Genomic DNA, 17,379 nt, shown 5'->3' with positions numbered 1-17,379 from the left:
CTACAGGGTTGCAGAACCAAACTCGCTGTGGCACATAGCGATCAGGCAATTGTCAAAATATGCAGAAAAGGAAAACGAAGTCCTTTGGTTTGTTTTTAACTTATTTTTTGGAATTAAAAGGAACCACGTCAAAAAGGCCTGGTGAAGCCTCCTTAATACTATTTCCTCTATTTGGAAAATGGATCACCTAAAAAAAAGCTGAAGATCACAAGTTATTTGTCATGTTAGCACTGATGCAGTTTTTTTTTTTTTTCTTTTTTTTTTTTTTTTTACAATGTTTTTTTTGCAGCACTTTGTCACAAGGCAGAAAAAATTGCTCCAAAATACAAATATTTAAATCTGGGGTCACTGCACTGGAAATTACCCAGGTTATTTTAATTGAAGTCTTGTTAACAGAATCTTGATTTATTTCTGAACTAAAGCCTCTAGATGTGACTTAAAGATCATTTAACTTTGAACATCTAAGATGTTCAAAGCTTTTTACAAGCTTTAAAGCTTGTAAAAAGCAAAATGTCTATTAAAATGTAACTACAAAAATTTAAGAACATATCTTTTTATGTCAGATCTAAACCGTAATTATTTTAATGATTTGTTTTAAATACAATATTTTTTTTTTTTTAAGAAAAAGGTCTACCTTGTTGTAAAAACTGATGTTAAACATATTTAATAAAATTGTGGTAAACATTCATCTATTAATTGTTTAGAGGTTTATGACAAACTTAATTTGCAAAAGCAAGACTGTATTTAAACTATCTCCCGATCTTATTTATCTTTCTCTTGGTATTCCATTGGTTGTAGGGGGTTATACATGGATTGTCTTGGTCAGTACATCCACTGACTGTGATATTAGCTGTAAAGCTACCCACCGGCGGCCGGTGGCCTCTTTTTCGGGATATTAGCGATGCAGTATAATCTCGCGATGTTTCGTGGAAATAGCGCGACTTCGACAGGCACCGGGGTTGTTCTTCAAGCTACTTCAACGAGGTAAGAAGTGCTTTCATGAGCTATTTTCTGTACTCTGTCGGTCACTTTTAATAACGTAGAGCCAACCATTGCAGGACTGCCAACTCACCAGCATTGGGGGTGAGACTCACGCATTTTAGTGTCCTCACACGCTCTCACTCCACACTCAGTTTGTCCCGCATATGAACATTAAAACTGAACTCCGTTCCCTAACTTAATGCCGCACTGTTAAAAATCCAGTCCAGGTTTTCCCAACAATCCTGACACCAACACACAAGAACGTGCCAGGGTTGTACCTGGCCCTCAGTAGGATATATGGCAGGCTGAATTGACAATTATTAGAAGGGCTTTCCTCTCTATTGCTCCACTTGTTGATCTCTAAAATAAGATTCTTCCTAGTCAAAATTACATTCCTGCTAGTCAGAAATTTGAGTTCATCCTAGTAAACTTCATTTTAGATAGGAAGAATGTTTATTTTAGATAAGAAGAATGTTATTTAAGATATCTGGAAGTCAAAGCCCAATATACATGAAGGGGAAACGTGACATCAGTTGTACTAGTAAGAATTACATTTCAGCTACTGCAATGTATATTTTAGATAGGAAGAATGCTATTTTAGATATCTCAAATGTTTATTTTGACTAGGAGGAAATGCATTTCAGACATCTGGAATATATATTCAGTAAAGCTAATAAATGTCAAAATGGCCTGCCATATTGACGGGACCTTCGGCTGCCCCTCATGTGCGTCAACCATTGACTGCATGTAAACTAGCTGCTCCTGCTGCTCTTGGTGTGAACTTGGCATTACTACTTACTGACCCTTTTAGAATTTCTGCTAATTTTTAAGTCTCCTGTGATGTTTCTGCTTCACTTCATCTTTTTAAACAAATCAGATGCTCCATTCAGCGCAACAATCCAGCTGTGTTACTGTTAGAAATATAATGATTAAAGGAATAGTACACCCAAAACATGATTAGCCTTCATTTTCTACTCACCCCCATGCTGAACAAAACTCTGGAGTACTTTTTTGATATCTCAAATGCATCTGGAGATCTGGGAGGGTTCTTGCTGTCTGCTGACATTCAAATAATGGAGGTCTATGGCGCCCGAGACAGAAAGGTCCACAAAAGTCCACAAAAACTTGTCAATATTCCTCCATACTGCTCGTCCAATGTAATCCAAGTGTCCTGAGTGGGTAGCATCCAGAATTTACTCGAAACGAAGTCATTTAGAACGTTTTAGAGCCTAAACAGTAGTGTATAGGATTTCCTAATAGCGCCCCCATGCGCGCTCGCGAGTTTACGGAAGCCGGCAGACCAAACCAGCGCATTCAGCTCGGCAAAGAACTCATGCTCTTCCTCAACACTGAAGTCCTCAGACATTTTTCTTTCGTTGTTTCTTTCTTTGCACAGGTAAACAGCACATTTCTTCTTCTACGCTTGCATTATCGGCAGACCAGACGCTGAATGCGCACTTTCTTCCGGTTTGGTCTGCCGGCTTCCGTAGAATCGTGAGCGAGCATGGGGGCGCTATTAGGAAATCCTATACACTACTGTTTATGCTCTAAAAACATTCTAAATGACTTCGTTTCGAGTAAATTCTGGATGCTACCCACTCAGGACACTTGGATTACATTGGACGAGCGGTATGGAGGAATATTGACACGTTTTTGTGGACTTTTATGGACCTTTCTGTCTCGGGCGCCATGGACCTCCATTATTTGAATGTCAGCAGACAGCAAGAAGCCTCCCAGATCTCCAGATGCATTTGAGATATCAAAAAAGTACTCCAGAGTGTTGTTCAGCATGGAGGTGAGTAGAAAATGAAGGCTAATCATGTTTTGGGTGTACTATTCCTTTAAAGCTTTCTGCAAAGCAAACTGCAGGTTTTGCTGTTGTTCTTGCCTTCATGCATTCTATTAGTCCACTAGGTGGCGTCATCATCCTAAAATTTACCCTAATCTAAATCACAGTTGACCGATGGTTCTGTCAGCAACTAATGTAGAAATTAAATTGAAATGATTGTTTAAGTCTCTGGGTTTATTTACCCACTTTATGCCGAGGTAAAGAGTAATCATCCACCTTCCTACCACCTATCTGCATTTGTCCACATCTACATTTCACATCACATCCTTCTTTGTTGCAAATTGTTTATTTTACTCTTTAATTTATAACATATAATAATCAAAAATATTTATTTAAGATGATACAAACAAAATATTTATATAAAGGTTTAGCACCAGAAATGTATGCATAGTTTCCTCAATCTGCCCAGCAGTGCTTTATAACCAGATTGGTTGAGCTGATAACATTTTGAGGAAGGGTGGGGGTGGAAAGTGAGAAGCAGATAAGAGTCCCGGGGGGGTGAACACTTGTGATAGCTTTTTTCAAGTTTGTTTTAGAGTAGGCTCACTATTTACTTACGGACTGAGAGAATTGTTAGAGGATGGAGATTTCCAGTCAAAGCAGAGTCAGGAAATGTGTCTGCAGAGACACTTGAGCCTCCATCTCATGCAGATGACAGATATGGATGTAGTCCTTTGTTTAGATAAGCAGATTTAAGACATTATGTAAATATCCTTTTTATGTTTGTTTTTTCATCTTAAAATATTCAAATTCAAAAGAATGCAAAGGGATTTAAGGTCAGAGAATGGAAACCAATATCTATATCCATCCATCCTGGCTCCGTATTTCAATCCTGATCACTTTAAAATCATCTACCATGACTTAATCGGGAAGTTTGATCATAATTCAAACAACTTGTGTTGTAGAGACAAAAGTCGTATTGAACCCTCTTTAATCTCAATGTTCCCAGTTGAGAGCAGAGCTTAGAATCTCAGCATAACTTTGGAGCGCAGAACATCTGATACCACGGACACACTGGTGACGCTTCACCTGCAAAGATCAGAGGGAGTCCTTCTGCCTGCAGTTTAGCAGAACTAACCAGAGGAAGTCTGATATGCATCTTTGAAGGATGTAACACTGTATTTTCATCATGACCCCCCCCCCCATGTTCATTCGTACATGGTTTCATGCTTCATGTAAGGCAGTGACGCAAGAAAAACAATACCATGGCTCGACCAAAAAAAATGAATAAATAAATTAACTATTTTCATGGATCTTAAGTTGTTCCAACTTAACCATTATGGAGTAAATCCCATGATGCTCAATTACTTTAGTACAATAAACAGGATTCTGTTTTTCCTCTAAAATCTACATTAAAGTGAAGAAACTTTTATACTTAAAAAGGTTTTGGTAATATGAATTGGGCTAATGACTTAATTTTTAGCAATTCTAACTTATCTGTTTTACTTAGACTTTTAAAAAAACTTAAATGATTATTATTGAGGCCACAGTTTTAGAAAAGACGTTTAGTTTTTAGAGACATAACCTTTGGACTGGCTTTCACACCATGAAGCTCAAGAAATATTGTGTTCATTGTTCTTCAGTTGTTTTAGGCTAGTTGAGTGCATATATCAGCCCCATTAGTGAGGCACATCATCTGGGTACATCCAGGTCTTGAAGGACCTCTGTTCCCCCAATAACCATCCTCAAGAATAAGAAGCAGAAATACTTTAGTAATCCTAGAGGGAAATTACTTAAAATCCAAGTTGGTTGGATCAGACATTGTTGCACCTCTGGACGTGACAATCTTCATCACTTCATTGACAATATCCCCTCTGTCCTGGCATAGGTTGGTCAGAATCAGTGTGTCAGAGCACAGTTTGTCTGAGCTTAGGTATTCAGATTCATCGTTGGCAACAGATCTCCTTCTTTCCACAGAAAGGAGGAAAGAAAAGAAGCAAACATTTAGTATTGGAGAATATTAACGCTAATAATTAGAAGCTTTGGACTTTTTATTATCTTTACATTATAAACGAGCAGGCAGAAAAATACTACGCAGCTGATTACTTACAGGATTATATAGAATAGATTAGAAAATATTTTATTGTCCCCTAGGACCCAAGTGACATTTGTTAATCAACAAACTAAGTCTTAGGTTTGTCTCAATATTGTTTCATACAAAATTAGACTCTAGAGGTCCTACTGCAACACTAAAGGGTGAAGTATATGTCTGCTTATAGCCTCAATAAATGCTAATTAATATTTTTGAGAAAAAAACTAAAAAAGTTTTAATGTTTTCCACAGAAGCATAATGTAATAAAAGTAAAGTTGTTTGCAGAATTGCAGAAAATAAAGACATAACTAAGAGAGAATGTCACCATCTCTGCGTTATATGGAGGTCATGTTAACAATTAATCAGATTACAGTTTTGCAGCATATTAGCAGAGTCACTAAGAGCCTCATCTTCTCTTGCAGTGAGAATCAGCATGGTGTGGGTTTAATAGGAAACCCAGGTTAATGTCAAAGCAAGACAAGCATTGCTAAATGTCTGATTTAAAATTTAAAGTTATCGCATTTTGAACTGTAAAAAATAAAACGGAAATAAAGTCAGTAACTTTTCCTTAAATTGTAATATTTGCAAACCTCAGTTTCTTGCAGCAAAAAAGATCTGGGCAAGTTCAGTAGGTTCTGATGTTTGCTTTTAAATAACACTTTATAACACGATATACAACACTTAATATTCTATTATTGTTGAATGAAGAGAAAAAACATCTGCATATATGTATATAAATATATATGTTAGGACATATTTCTTTATTTTAATTTTGACCAACTTTTTAACATAAGTAATAAACTGAATAAAACACGTATAGCTAAAAAAACCTTTATGCTGAAGAAAACTGAAATATCAGAGTATGTTGGCTCCACGGGCTCGTTCTGATTTAATCAAGTTTGGAGCTTTGAAGGAGCCACAAACACAAACGCACATTGTCTGATTCTCAGCGGCGGTCTTTCCTATTGCCAATTGACCCTGATGATTACATGCCAGAGGTCTCAGGGGCTGAAACAATTCAGACACGCACATGGCATCCTGTGATAGATCCAGTTTTAACACCTGACACCTCGAAAACAGGAAAAAACAACAAGTTTCAGCCGGCAGACAGATGCATTGGGAGTGTTTGGAGGAGGGGCATAGAGGCAGCAATAAAAGCTCTCAGAGGGGAGAGTTGGCTTCATTCTGCAGAGGATTGTCTCCATCATGTCCTACTATGAGGTGAGTTTGGTTCAGCTGCACATTAGAAGTTCAGAAGTCAGAGAATAAACATTTCCACTGTGTTTTTCCAGCATATCATCGTGGATTTCGACCTCAATGACACGGGTTCTGGTTCAGGCTTCGGAGATGAGGGAATGGACCTGGAGGAGCCTTGTAATGCTGCGCAGGTGATGACAGACGAGCTTCGTCGGGTTTTCGTTCCTGTGGTTTTTGCCCTCATCTTCATCCTTGGCATCACCGGAAACGGTCTGGTTGTTCTGGTGCTGGGTTGCCAGCGCAGGTGAGAGGACAGGAGCAGGTTTTTTTCCCCCCTGAGAGGTGAAATGAGGCCGCTGACCAGGTGACCCTCTCTCTGCCCCACAGGTCAAAGTGCAGCCTGACAGACTGGTATCGACTCCATCTTTCCGTTGCCGATCTCCTCTTTGTTTTGGCGCTCCCCTTCTGGGCAGTAGATGCAGCCTTGAATGACTGGCGTTTTGGAGCCGCCATGTGCATCGGCGTCCACGTGATCTATACTGTCAACCTGTACGGCAGCGTGCTGATCCTGGCCTTCATCAGTCTGGACCGGTACCTGGCAGTGGTCCGGGCCACAGACACAAACACCGGCGGGCTGAGGCAGATGCTGGCGCACAAGGCGGTGTATGTAGGTGCGTAAAACTCAGACTTTAAACTTTATTGTAATTTTGTTTACACAGAACGTAAGCAAAATGAAATTTCTATCAGTGCAGCTCTCAATACATTTCCATTTCTTAAAGTGCAGCAGAGATAAAATGTAAACATGGTGGTCAAATGTAAACATAAGACTGAGATATGATTTAAGCTAGAAAAACGATCTACAAATAATTAAAAATGTCTTAAATTAGTTGTATTTGCCCTTAATTTGAGTAGGTAAAGTTTGCCAATGGAATGAGTATTTTTACTCTTAAAATAAGATAATTAGATAACATGCAATTGAAATAAGACAATGCAATTGTGTTTTCTTATTTTAAATGGTGTCTTTTACCTCCTCAATCCAAGAACAAATACAGTTATTTTAAGAAAGAAATACTAATCTAGATTTCAATTTTGTTCCAGTGTACAGTTTTTCCAACATTCAGCTTTTTGTTTTTTCCGTTTTATTAAAGGACACATATTCGTTCTTCTTTACTACATTCCTAATGTTTTGTTTTTGTTTGTTTTTCATGCTAAATAAACCAGAAAATGGATCAAATTTCATTGTTATAAAATACAAAAAAGATCTAGTTTCCCATTGAACACTAAGAATGACGCTATGATCCTATGTTGATACATTGGGTTGTTCTACATGGGGGCCAAAAGGGGCCAGCACCCCTCTAGACCTGGTCCTTGCACCTTGCTGTATTAAAAGATAAAAGGCAAGTCAGTTTTTCTTGAAATAGATGTTACTTACCTTGATTTAAGACATATGTAAGACAAATTGCAAATCAAATGATGATTTATGTTTAAAAAAACAAAAATAATTCCATCTTCAACTGCATAGTATCATATTATTTTGCTTTGAGAGCCAAACTCCTCCTTCCTTTGGCAGATTAATGTATTTATCTGCTCAGATTAAGGGCATATACACTGATTTTTAGAAACTTTTCCTTTTTTAGATCAGTGGCTCCAATTCAGTTTTCTATTTTCTATGATAAAAAACAAGACTATAATCGATTTGTTCCATGGAACAATTTAATATTTATTTTTTATTATTTACTAGAACAGTTATATAGAAATTACATGTTCAAAATACAAAATGTACCTTTGCTCTGTTCTTTTTGTTTCATTATTTTATTGTTTGCAACCATTAAGAATCACTGCTCCCACCCTGGTCATTTTCATCTAGAGCTGCCACTGTTGATACCCAAACCCTGACAGGATTTTTCCAACTTGTTTTTGTCCTCCTTTGCCCTACAGGTGCGTGGTTGCCTGCTACTCTGCTGGCTGTCCCAGATATGATATTTGCTCGGACTAACGAGGGCGGAGAGGGTATCGCATGCCAGCGCTTCTACCCAGGAGAGAATCCCCGTGTCTGGATTGCCGTCTTTAACCTCCAGCTGGTCGTGGTTGGTCTAGTGATCCCTGGTTTGGTTCTTCTGGTGTGCTACTGCGTCATCGTCTCCAGGCTGACCAGAGGCCCATTGGGGGGCCAGTGGCAGAAGAGGAGGGCAGTCAGGACAACTATCGCCTTGGTTCTCTGCTTCTTTCTGTGCTGGTTCCCATATGGAGTGGGCATCTCTGTGGATGCGCTGCTGCGTCTGGAGATCCTGCCCTGGAGCTGCAGGCTGAAGACGGCTTTAGACGTGTGGCTGTCGGTGGCAGAGGCCATGGCGTTCGCACACTGCTGCTTGAACCCGCTGCTTTACGCGTTTCTGGGGGCTGGGTTCAAGAGCTCTGCCCGCAGGGCACTAACTCTCAGCAGGGCCTCCAGTTTGAAGGTGTTGCCCAAGAGACGTGCCGGCACTTCAACAACCACCGAATCTGAATCCTCCAGTTTGCATTCCAGCTAGGGTTTCCCTGAGCTGCACTGTTCTGTACATATGTGATATATTTCTAAGAGGTTTTTTTTTGTTTTTTTTCAAATATGAGGAAAGATAAGAAGCAGTCTGCTGGTCCATGACTTCTTCTCATTTGTAGATTTTCACTTGTAAATATTGTAAATATTGTTGATATACCTGTGTTTGCATGCTGTTGTACATATTTCTAATAAACCTTACCAAACAAGTTCATAAACGTGTTTTGTTTTTTTCCTGCCTGATTGAAACAGGCAGAATAGCCAATCCCAGCTAACGCATAATAAAATACTCATAAATACAGATAGTTCAAGTCCTCATGGAGATAAAATTTAATTGCAATTAAAGTCACCAAATAGCACAAAGAAAAGTAGAATAGATATTTGTTTTTTTAAATCCAGATTTTCCATTAACATTTCCTGTGCTTTAATGCAAAGCTGGTGAGTCCCTACAGAACATGGTAAACTGGATACAAAAGTGTTGCAATAGTCATATTTTACCTCTATATTTTATTTTTTTTTATGGGTTAGCATTGAGCTGTGTGGCATCTGGAATCACTGATGCAAACCCAGGCTCGAAAAATGAAACCGTTCCAGAGAGAGGGTGTGAGATAACAGGTGGGTTTCCATCACAGCGTGTGAAACCGCGGCGATGTGTGTTTTGGAGGGATGGCAATTCTATTTCTTTTGGTTCTATAAATGGTTTGCTTCTACGTGAGAGAGGAGAAGAAAAGCTCACGGGTCAAAGGGGTCAGTTTTTCCAATACTCTGATGTATACACATTGACACCAGAGCTTCCCACATTCTTACTTCCACCTGGAAGAGACAGAAGCTGGAAGTTCCTGTTTCCTGGTCATGAGGAAAAGGTGATGAAGAAGAGAGGCTCTGTGAGAAAGGCGAGGAAAAATACGCAAATGGGGATGCTGTAGAGTGGACGGTGGCAGTCAGGCCATAAATCACATACATCTACATCCCACTCTGAAGTGGATCATATATTGTAGTGAACGGAACGTGGAAAACACACTTACCTGGAGCCTGTTTGGAAGGCCACCTCTTACATCCCCCATCCTTCATTGACATGTTGGCAAATACATAGACAGGAGCAAAAACACACACAATTCCCTTCTATTCATAGTGTATTCAAAACAGGAAAGACTTCCTGCAGCTCATTTTAAGAAAACAAGCGGTTAAAACAATCAAACAGTCCGCTCTCACCAACACAGAGAGCTGCTACACAAAGCGCTGGTTACTCTAAAGGGTCTGAGAGAGCTTAATCAGTTATATGATTTACTCTAAATCAGCGTTTCTCAGGCTTTTTTGACTTGTGTTCTCCTTTGGGCATTTTATCTTACTGTGAGTCTCCCTCTCAGTCAAAAGTATTATCCAAAAGTGGAAGGTACAATAACTGATTATAAAATAAAAACTATTTTACTTGGGGCAGTGGCTAGCACTGCTGCCTTGCAGCAAGAAGGTTATGGGTTCGATTCCCGGCCCGGGTTAACATGTTCTCCCTGAGCATGCGTGGGTTCTCTCCAGGTACTCCGGCTTCCTCCCACAGTCCAAAAACACGACTGTTAGGTTAATTAGCTTCTCTAAATTCTCCTTATGTTTGCGTTAATGGTGTTTCCCTGCGATGGGCTGGCGCCCTGTTCAGGGTGTACCCCGCCTCTCGCCCGTGGACAGCTGGAGATACGCACCAGCACCCCTCGCCACCTCACTTGGGATAAAGCGTGTCAGAAAATGGATGGATGAAACTATTTTACTTAATCTTTTGATTCAAGCATTTAATTCTAAGGCATTTTATGCTTTCCATCTCAAATTAAAAAAAAAACATACAAGCCTAGAATTTAATAAGGAATTCAAATAAATACAAAATAAAATCAGATTATAAACCTCTATTTATAAAACTGGAGCCCTTATGAGTAACTTCCCTATAATACCATTTAAACTTGATGAATTGGGAACAAAATACAGAACAAAAATTATAGTCAGACTGACTTAATTTTACTTTGTTTTCATCAAGACACCTGAGCTGCTTTGATGAGCTCCAATAGCTCAGTGGGGAAACAAAAGCTGATTCTCCACATCCCGTCTGTTCCTCCACTTGGTTTGGATGTGTGTAAGAGCTGAAGGTGAACTCTAACATAGAAGAAAAACTAATCTGTAGTGGGGATTGTTTGCCAAGCCAAACATCCAATTAAAGTTCAATTAAGCCACTACTAAGGCACTGGGGTCAAGTTTCTGTATGCAGGCAAAAGAAGGTTCAATGTCCAAACTCGATGATGGTTCTGGATGGTTTATTTTCCTATTTCAGCCAACAATTACAGAGTTCAAACTTTTCTTTTGTCCTATTTCTCTTGCTCTGGTAAAAACCATTGGGCCCAAACCCAAAAAGCCTGCTGGTCCTTTCCCAAGTCCCTACAGTTATAGAAAGTGGACTGATCCACATCACTTCCTGTCATTAGTAGAATAAATAATAATAAAATAAAGATAAATAGAATCAACAACTATTAACCTGCAAATAAAATCTGTAAATTTTACAAAAAATATAAATTTAGGAATTAACGCAATTCAAATGAAGAAATCAAATTCTAAGAAATAATATATTTTCATGTACCGCTGCAATGCACTCGCTGACCACTAGTGGTAAAAGTTCCCACTGTTTGGGAATCACTATCTCCTTTAAAAAAAACAGCTTTGATTAAAACATAAAAACACATCAACATAGACAGAAGAAGCTGGTTTATTATTCAGGCAGTCTTTCCTTTTTCACACTTTTCTGTGTTATTTCCGTTTTTGTCTCTTCCTTCTTCACAAATAGAACCCTTTTTTTATTTTTTTGCGTACCTATTAATTTTTTTTCAAAGCTACCAGAATCACATAAACATACATATTGACAGTGTTTTTACTTTCTCTTTGAAGATCCAAATTTATTTGGGCTTTATTTTCAACAGGATTGACTCACAAGTTTCTGGTTATTTTCTATTATTTCCTAAATCATCTCAAGCTCTGTAAGGTTTTTTTTTTAACAGATGTACATTATAGGAGAACGGTCTGCAACCTTTAAGATCTAAGAAGCCAGTTTGTTCCTCTGAGTAAAAGTCATTCAGCATCACAAATATTATATATACTTTAAAATAGAAAAACAGCTTAAGATTTTTTTTATATAAGAAGTAAATCTTTTGCTACTTAAAACAACCAACAGTTTGTTTGTGTTTTTAGCTTTTGAAACAAGTAAAAACAGAAAATGTTTCATAAAGATCAAGCATTGATTTTCTTCCATAGGATAAATAATTGATGAGAAAAAAAAACCCCAACATAATTTAAAAGCTAAAGACAAGAAAAGTAGATCTAAAATATATTTCTGGTTCTGTCAATGTTGCTTTGTTGTGACATTTAAATGAATTATTAAAAAAAAAAATTCCAAGAGCTTTTCCGATTGGTATTTATGATTATACAACATTAGTTGCTTCTTATATGATTTTAGGCCACTTGAGGCTCAGGTTGCAGACCTCTGGTTTAGGATATAAGGTTAGGCTTTGGCTGGATGGTGTTTACAGCTGCACAAAGTCCAGCCCTCGGACCAAGGCCCTTCTTTCATAATAACCTAGTTCAGTCAGGCTTTCGGATCTGAGGTATCAGCGCTTCCAAACTATATAAATCAAGCAATGAGTGCAAATAGCATTTAATGGATTCATTTATGTGTTTTTGTAACTTAATATTCTCTACATAAGCAAGGGCGCTGTAGTGAAAACAAACAGTTTTTTAATAAGCTCCAGGAAAGGCGTAAATATTATCATGTTGGAATTTTGATTAACTACACATTGCTTAGTAAAATATACATAGTACTTTGCTAATATTGCTTGGGGGTTATAGTTGTTTTCTTTAATTTGAAGGTCAAAAGGATTCTGAATTTATTCATCCCATTTTTCTGCCTCTACCTCCCTGCAGCAGATTTTACGACTTTTTAACCATATAAAAGTGAAATTAAACCAAAACCTATGCTGCCAGGTGAATGGGATTTCTACGGTGGCCAAGAAATGCAAACACATTGCAAAATGCATAAATTCACTGCAAATATAAAAACTTACTGCAATGATTAAATAACACTTAAACGTACAAAACAAGTGTAAAGTGGAAATCCTGCAAGTAGCAAAAACAATTGCATGTTAAGTAAAACTGCAAGCTAGCTCCAGATAATAGAAGTGACCACACTGGGGACAAAAAATCTTCAATATTTCTGTAGTTTTTTCAGATTTTCCTGACTTTAAATATTTTTTTTAAGCCCTGCAGCAGATTTCCTTTTCAGTTTCGTTTTCAAATATTAACATTTCGTTTTGCAGGTAGGTTTTGTGCTTGCAGCGTGCACGCGCTTAGCATCTCTCATTTTCTGTGAGAGAAACATTTCTCCTTAGCAGCATTTTTCCTTTGATTGTGGTGATCTAATTTTGTTTGCTTTACGTTTTGAGTGTATTTACATATTTGCAACGTTTGCAACACTATTACCAAACTTACAACTTTGTGGCTATATTAAGAAAATCTTAACTTTTTTTTTTTTGCAAAAAAGTAACCAATCAAACCTTTTTTATTTAGCAAGCATCGGGTCGAATTGTTGTCCCTATAGCTCCTGTTAGTAGATCCTTTTTCATCATCTTCTGTTGAGAGTTTTCATTCCTAATAGTATTACTTTAAACATCCATATCTTAAACATAACAGGGAGATATGCTGGTGAAGATTCTCAGTCATTCAGATAATAGTCATGTTTTTTTTTTTTTGGAGTAATAGGGAGACACCTGCATGGAACAAGAGGCAATTTTTTTTTACAAGATTTAAAGTCAGGGAAAAATCTAAGAGTTGGGAGAGACATTTTTGTTGAAAGCAATTAAACTAGAATTACCAGAGAAGGGTCATTTAACATTTCTACCTTTGGAGCCCAGAGACGGGTTGACTGACCTGAAGGATTTTAATGTGAACAGGCGCTTTTGTTCTGTAAATAAGGTCATTACTGGTGCACCAAAGGAAGGGGGAAAGCTTAACTCCCAACTAACTGTCTAGTTAGTTCTATTCAGTATATTGTATTTTATAATATAAAGATTATATATATTATATTTAGCTTAGTTTTATTTTAGCAAAAAAGCCCAATTAATTAATTTTAATATTTTAAATGGAGATATATTTTACAGCCAGGTACAGCTGTGAGCAATGACCAGAAATATTTGTGTCTAAGTCAAGAGGACTGAAATTCCAGCATGAGAAATATACAAAAGAACAACTGTTATTTGTTTGAATGCTTTTTATTTTTGTCATTAAAAACGATACAAAAAATACAAGAAATAAAACAACTCCACACATACTTACACTAGGCACAGTGGGGGGCATGTGAGTGGCATGTCCTTGTGTGACTGACATTTCAGCACTCACTCAGCAGTCTGTCTGTCGGAACATACCTGGCACTGCCAGGGTATGACCTTGGTGCATTTGCCACATGTGTATTTGTAGCAGTCAACGCATCTCACAGTTGCACGATTGTTCTTGCATCGATGGTTGACCTGACACTTTGCCCTTTTGCCTGAGCTGGGTGTGGAGGGTTGTTGCCGAAGCAGTTTCTCCTTGTGTGCCTTCTTCTCACTCACATAAGAGTTACCCAACTCTTTTGCAAGCTCAACCAGGAAGTCCACCCGTCTCTCCTGCACCCCAAGGCATGCCTGATAAAGCACATGTGCATTCAGTGCTGCCATGTCAATCATGTTGTAGAACACAGCAACTGGCCATCTCCGTGTTCCTGCACGCACGCTGTACTCCCGCACCATTTGGTCCATCACATCCACGCCGCACTTTGTTTTGTTGTATTTTGTGACCGTGTTTGGCTTCCTTTTGGTGGTATCCTCAGTCTCAACCACGCTGTGCATGCTGCTGAGAACGTAAACGGCCTTATTCCGTTTGGGCGCATACACTGTCAGCGTGGCACCAGTGGTTGAAAACACCTGAGTGGTGAATTCAGTGCGATCCATCTGTCTAGCGGACTGAGGAATTTCCCGGCGTCTCTTGTCGACTGTGCCGAGGATAGTGGTTTTCCTGCTAAGCAGTCGTTGTGCAAGTGACAGTGATGTAAAGAAATCGTCTGTGGTTACAGTTCTGCCCTTGTCCAAGAACGGTTCCATCAGCCTCATCACTACAGTCTCGGACAGTCTCTCCCCGCTGGGACGATCGGGGTCCTTGCCAAGATATGGGAAGACATTACAGATGTATTTTGATTTCAAGTCACAAGCCACCCAAAACTTGATGGCAAACTTGTCCGGTTTTGTTGCAGTGTATTGCAGGAAACAGCAGCGAGTCTTTGATGGAAAAATCTGTTTACCAACAGTGATGTGTCGACCAGGGTTGTAGGATGCGATGCAGTTAGTGACAAACGATCCCCAAACATCGGAGATTGCAGCAAACTTATCGGTCTCCGCTCGCTCACTGCGTGTAGACATGTCATCAAAGCGTAGGTGTCGCATGATGTCTTGGAAGCGGCTTCGGGCCATAGTAGCAATGATCCTTGGGTTTGCCAGGTTTGCTGACCAGCTGTCACATAGTGATGGAACCTTGGTCACCCCCCGCAAGATAATGACTGAAATAAATGCCATCAGTTCCGGGAGATCCAAGGACCAATCCAGCTGCTCCGTGTGATGTGCATGTTGAATAGTCCATTCTCGAATGCTACTAAGCATGTCAAGGGTGATAAAACAGAGGAAGCTCTCAAGGCGACTCCGGATACTTTGTCTGGCCTCAGCGCTTGGCTCTCCATCTGTGGCGTACGGTTCTATTGGTGTGAAATGGAGATGTGTCCCCACTTGTTCTTCACGCCACACTGTGCCATCAGTCGCGGTCTCTGACGACTCACTCCCCAAACGAGCTCTCTTTTTTGGTAGAGGGAGAGTCTCCTCATCTGCAAGATAAACAATTTCAAATTAACTTTTAGTTTGGCTCTAAATAAAAAATAGTCAGGAAAATAAAATAGGTAGGTTGAGAAATCTAACCTGAAGACAGCTCAGAGTCCGAATCCAGTTGAAGGTCTATGTCTTCTCCATCTGAATCACAAGGGCTGGCACTGCTCAGAATCAGTTCCAATGCCTCCTGAGTGGTGAACCTCTTCTGCATTTTGTTTCTTGTGAACTAAAAGGTGAAGCAGTCACCTATTTATCCTCCACAGCACAAAAGGCTGCATGCAAATTTGCATGTGCAGAGCTGCCTCCATCATACATCGCACCCACCCCCAACATTGACTATTCACACTCCTACCTTCTGGCCTGACGTTACAGGTGTGTAATGCTTTTGTGAGTTTGGCTCTCCTCCCCCCCTCTGATTCCTCAGGCAATGGCCATATTTACAACTGAACAAGGGATGCTAATTTGAGCCATCAGAGTCGTCAGTTTGGACTCGGGGTCTTTTGACCCTCTTTCGGGACTTCAGGGGGGAGGTCAAAACCCTGGTAATGCTATGACTGGGGGAAAAATCCAAACTATTGTGTTTGGTGCAGTATAAAAACAATTATTTTGTGTATGTGTGGACACAAATCTGAAATCATCAAAAAAAGGTCCCAGCTTTTTCATTTTTGGCTTATAAGCATCTTTTATGATGACAAAAATGAAAAAGCTGGGACCTTTTTTGACTGATTTAGACAGGGGGAACAGATTATGGCAGGTGGCCTGCTATAATTTGTTCCCTCCTTGTAACTTTAAGAAATAAAGGTCCATCACATCAAAAGTTTCAGGAATAAATTGTCATCATAAAAGATGCTTATAAGCCAAAAATGAAAAAGCTGGGACCTTTTTGCCTGATTTAGACAGGAGGAACAGATTACAGCAGGTTTTATTTCATCCCATATTGCCAATTGTGGCAAAATAGGATGAAATAAAACGGCTGATGTTAGAAGACAAACTGTTTATTAAGGATAGTACAACATAGATAAATTGTAAGTTACTATAAACACAAATATAGATTTAAGTACTAAATTTCAACCAGGAAAAAATTGTTTCCTTCTGCATATAGTCTTTAATGATTACACGTGCACTCCATTTTCTATTTCATTTTTATTGCAAGTATATGGTTTACAACAGTTTTCAATGGGATGAGAACATTTGGACACTGTGAAACAATGAGAGATTTTTTTAATGAACGTGTGGAAAAGAACAAGGATCTGTTTGCTTTCAGAGGGAGGAGTAGACACTGCTGTCAGCGACCAGCTTTCAAGCAAACGTTTGTGTTTTATAATTAGTTTTAAATCAATATCACTGGCGATATTCTGCTATAACATGTGAAGTAAAGAATAAAACAGTAAAGCTCAACTTTCATACACGTAAAACCTTTCAAATTTCAAGTTCTGCACGTTGGAATTGAGGCGGAGTTAACTCGGGTTGATCTTCCTACTCCGTGCGCGCTCCCGACGAGGGGATACAAATTTTCGCAGGGATAACTACCTTGGCACGACACCTGTAAGGTAATTTCGCATTCTGCTTACTTTTTTCCGTATGGTCGGAGAAACAAACTCAATCCTTTAGTCCTTCGTTTAGCTATGCTGTGGTTGTTTACACTATGCCTTTTCCACCAAAAATGGCGTCTTAGCAACAAATGTCACGTGACTGGCGGAGACCGATTACACAAAAATAAAACAGCACTGCAACACAAAAAACAAAAACAAAAAAACATGGTACTGTGTCATCTGCAGAGCTTGAGCCTGGTGCGTCTTTGCACAGAACAGGAAGAAGATTAAAGATATAGGACCTAATATCTATTAACCCAGCA

General features: G+C 39.0%; 2 protein-coding genes across 4 annotated transcripts; one reads left to right on the top strand and one right to left on the bottom strand.

Annotated features, from left to right (window-relative positions):
• The first annotated feature begins 935 nt into the window (after positions 1-935).
• On the top strand, positions 936-8,807 carry LOC119797338 (C-X-C chemokine receptor type 4-like). Of its 2 annotated transcripts, XM_038306395.1 has the most exons (5): positions 936-984; positions 5,943-6,083; positions 6,155-6,363; positions 6,447-6,730; positions 7,998-8,807. In XM_038306395.1, the coding sequence occupies exons 2-5, from the start codon at positions 6,069-6,071 to the stop codon at positions 8,588-8,590; spliced, it is 1,101 nt and encodes a 366-aa protein (XP_038162323.1). In that variant the 5' UTR covers positions 936-984; positions 5,943-6,068; the 3' UTR covers positions 8,591-8,807. The 2 variants fall into 2 exon arrangements, with proteins under 2 accessions (XP_038162323.1, XP_038162315.1); XM_038306387.1 differs by lacking the exon at positions 936-984 and having other exon boundaries at positions 5,673-6,083.
• A 5,072-nt stretch (positions 8,808-13,879) lies between these two features.
• On the bottom strand, positions 13,880-16,952 carry LOC119797286. 2 transcript variants are annotated; one of them, XM_038306315.1, is made up of 3 exons: positions 16,932-16,952; positions 15,615-15,750; positions 13,880-15,523 (listed from the first exon to the last, which is right to left on the bottom strand). In XM_038306315.1, the coding sequence occupies exons 2-3, from the start codon at positions 15,733-15,735 to the stop codon at positions 14,010-14,012; spliced, it is 1,635 nt and encodes a 544-aa protein (XP_038162243.1). In that variant the 5' UTR covers positions 15,736-15,750; positions 16,932-16,952; the 3' UTR covers positions 13,880-14,009. The 2 variants fall into 2 exon arrangements, with proteins under 2 accessions (XP_038162243.1, XP_038162235.1); XM_038306307.1 differs by lacking the exon at positions 16,932-16,952 and adding an exon at positions 15,877-16,145.
• Between the last annotated feature and the right edge of the window lie 427 nt (positions 16,953-17,379).

Source organism: Cyprinodon tularosa, unplaced genomic scaffold (assembly GCF_016077235.1).
Source record: "Cyprinodon tularosa strain WSP-4 unplaced genomic scaffold, ASM1607723v1 ctg1154, whole genome shotgun sequence".
Taxonomy (NCBI): domain Eukaryota; kingdom Metazoa; phylum Chordata; class Actinopteri; order Cyprinodontiformes; family Cyprinodontidae; genus Cyprinodon; species Cyprinodon tularosa.
Note: the sequence above shows the minus strand (reverse complement) of the source record. Positions and strands in the feature narration are given on the sequence as shown.